This window comes from Triticum urartu, chromosome 6, assembly GCF_003073215.2.
Source record: "Triticum urartu cultivar G1812 chromosome 6, Tu2.1, whole genome shotgun sequence".
Classification (NCBI taxonomy): Eukaryota; Viridiplantae; Streptophyta; class Magnoliopsida; order Poales; family Poaceae; genus Triticum; species Triticum urartu.
In genome coordinates this window covers 379,410,676-379,413,701 of record NC_053027.1, presented here as the reverse complement: position 1 = coordinate 379,413,701, position 3,026 = coordinate 379,410,676, and the positions used below count along the sequence as shown (strand labels likewise).

Sequence of the window (3,026 nt, the reverse complement as noted above, 5' to 3'; positions counted from 1 at the left end):
GAGTCCGAAACGTGGGATTCGGCCGTGGCGAATTGTCAGGCAGTGAAGATGTCTATGAGGCGGGCTCTCAAGGCGTGGGTATCGAAGGGAGTGGAGGTGTTGTTGAGGTGGTGGTGCGGGGTGGTGGGGGTTGGAAGAATCCCGGGCTTTGTCTAACTGCAGAATCACCCAATTCACAATCACAATTTGTCGTTTGACATTGCCCACTTTTCTCTAACCCAAAATGTTACTGATACTTAGCAGGTTTGAAGGGATCAGTCACCTCAGGCCCGCACACCCACGCCTTTGTGACCGCCTTCTGTTCTATCATGACAGACAATGAATATATTTGAAAGTTTCCCCCGGAAAAAAAGCACACACCAAGAAAACGAAGGGATTCACTATAGAATTCTCCTATGTGGTCATGCCGAATTTTCTCTCTGGTTTGCCAAACGTGAACCATGCTCGTGGAAATTTCTCTTATTTGATGAAAGGCGTTTTGCCGCACCTTTTCCGGTTCCTCTTATTCGAAATTATAATTACAGAATCTATCTCCATCTATACCATATTTACATCCTCAAAAGGACAAGCAGAAGAACGAAGGTGAGCTCATTCTACATAAGACAAACTTTCAATCTTTCGAATCTACCAACTTTCCACTTCCACGGCATCTAGATCATTATCAGCGAGAAGATTCAACGACGGCCGTGGGAAAACCTGCAGCTGCAGTGTTCTAGTAAGTCCTAACCCACGCGTCAGTATCGGCACCACCACCTTTCGCCATTAACTCCTGCTTGACCAATGAGCCCACCTGTCGCTATCTCTCACAATGAGATCTCGAAGAGGTCAGACTCGGGTTCGAGGTCGCCGGCCGCCGTCGTGCCGCCGCCGCTCTCCTTCCTGCTCTTGCTAACCCGCGAGGCCTCCGTCCAGCCGGAGTCGACGCGGCCCATGGAGAAGAGGTCCCCGCTGTCGTCGAAGTCGAGCCCCATGGAGCCGCTCCGGCCCTCGCCCAGCGACGCGGACCGCACGAAGCACGGGTTGGCCGTGCGCCGCGCGTTGGCCGGCGCGTACCGGAACTTGCTCTGCCCGAGGTTCACCAGCGCCATCACGTCGAAGCTGGAGGCCAGCACCGGGTACAGCGGGCTGGAGAAGGCGTCGGCGTTGCAGCTCACCGCGTGGACCAGCTGCCCGTCCACCGTGAAGTACACCTTCCGCTTCGTCGGCTCGAAGCCGCAGCCCACGACCTTGTCCACCCCCGCCCACGCTGACTTCTCCGATTCGTACGCCAGCTTCATCCCTGCACAATCAACGAACCTGTTCAGCTCACGATTTGCACGGCACGAAACAGTCGCGGCAACGCAAAGAATTCCGTGTTATTACCGTCGAGGTAGACCGCGCCGTTGGAGTGGAAGCCGATGGACGACGCGTACGTTCCGGCTAACGACGGTCGTGCCGGTGCGGCTGTCCCGGCGGCGAGGCCCAGCGACATGACCAAGTGCCTCTGCTTGTCTCCCTGGTCATCTTTCGCGGGCCTGGTTTCCTGGATCGGGTCGGTGGTGTTCGGTGCAAAGTTGATGAGCTTGCTGCGTTCGCTGTCGCCGGGGCCGTCGTGCCCACGCCTGCTCGTCCGGGACGCCGACCACTCCGGGCGCCGTGTGTTCAGATATATGATGGTGATCTCGAAGTAGGCGTCCTGCGGGAACGGCGTGCCGTTCATCGGCGGCCCCGGGAGCGGCATGCCCATCCTGGCGATGCAAAGCCCGTTGTTGCTTGTCAGATCCTGGTCGTTCCGGAGCGGGCTCGAGAGGCTTCCTGGGAGCCACTTCTTGCTGGACGCGGCGGCGCCGGTGGCCGCGGCCACCGGGTTGAGCCGCACAGCCTGCAGCCGCTCGGACGACCCCACGGGGACCTCCCACGCGGCCTCAGCCATGTCGCGGCTGGTCCCGGCGTCGCAGACCGGGCAGAGCCCCCACAGCGGCGACGACGATGCCGACCTCGCCTTGGGCGGCGCCACGGCAAACACGAACTGCGCCCACCCGTGCTCCGCCGCCTCGATCACCAGGCGCGGGTGATCGCCCCACTGGAACGGGCCCTGCTGCAGCGCGCCACCGCCCGGTCCCCGGTGCCTGGAGTCGGCGCGGACATGGTGGTGGTGGTGCAACTGCTGGAACCGGACGCCCACGCGGCCGCTGCTGGCGGTGTACTTGGCGTTGAGCTTCGCCAGCCCGGGGCTCACCGACGGGTCCGCGCCGACGACTTCACGAGCACCCACCGGCAGCTCCGGCGGCGCGTTACGCGGCATGTGGCGCCGCCGGTAGGCGTAGCACGCGGCCGCGACCAGCGTCGCGGCGGGGAGGGCCACGCCGAGGAGCAGCGCGAGCCATAGCGCCATATATGCGTCGTCCTACTGGGGGAACCGGAGCCGCGTCGGCGAGGTGGACATGGACATGATGGTGCTCTGTCGTGGGTTTCGGGCTGCGGGTCGGTTGATTCTGTCTTGTGCGTGCTGGTGGAGTGTGTCGCGAGGCCGGCGGGGGAGGAAAGCTGACTTCCCTGACTGGCTCAACGGAGCAAGCAAACAAGGGAATAGTTGCATTTAAGGGGGAGGCTTTTAAATTGCGCGACAGCGGCGTGCATTTGCTCATCGCGGTGACGGGCTATTTTTTCAGCGGCTGACCAGATCGACGGGGGCGCGGACAGCCTTAGCTATCTGCAACGGGTGAATCGGCACGTCACGCTACACGAGTTTCTTTCCTTTTCCTTTGTTTCTTTCGATCGTGCTATACGCTCTGTGTAAGCTGGTAGGTGGTCGATGTGATACGTGAAGGGACTGCCTAAAACTCATTTAGATGAGATATAATTTGGTCTCATTCAGGTGGAAAACAAAATAGATAGAGAAGAAGTATCAATCCACGTCAACACACACGCATCTTATAGCACCACATCCAATGACTATAAAAGTGAATGAGACATAATTAGAACTCAGCTAGATGAGTTCTAGCAAAACCGATATGTGAATGCTTTTACATGTGTTGCAATGCAAA

General features: G+C 58.9%; 1 protein-coding gene across 1 annotated transcript; it reads right to left on the bottom strand.

The window, feature by feature from the left end:
* Nucleotides 1-441: 441 nt before the first annotated feature.
* On the bottom strand, nt 442-2,571 carry LOC125513604. The gene is made up of 2 exons (XM_048678760.1): nt 1,363-2,571; nt 442-1,279 (listed from the first exon to the last, which is right to left on the bottom strand). The coding sequence occupies exons 1-2, from the start codon at nt 2,372-2,374 to the stop codon at nt 804-806; spliced, it is 1,488 nt and encodes a 495-aa protein (XP_048534717.1). The 5' UTR covers nt 2,375-2,571; the 3' UTR covers nt 442-803.
* Nucleotides 2,572-3,026: the final 455 nt, after the last annotated feature.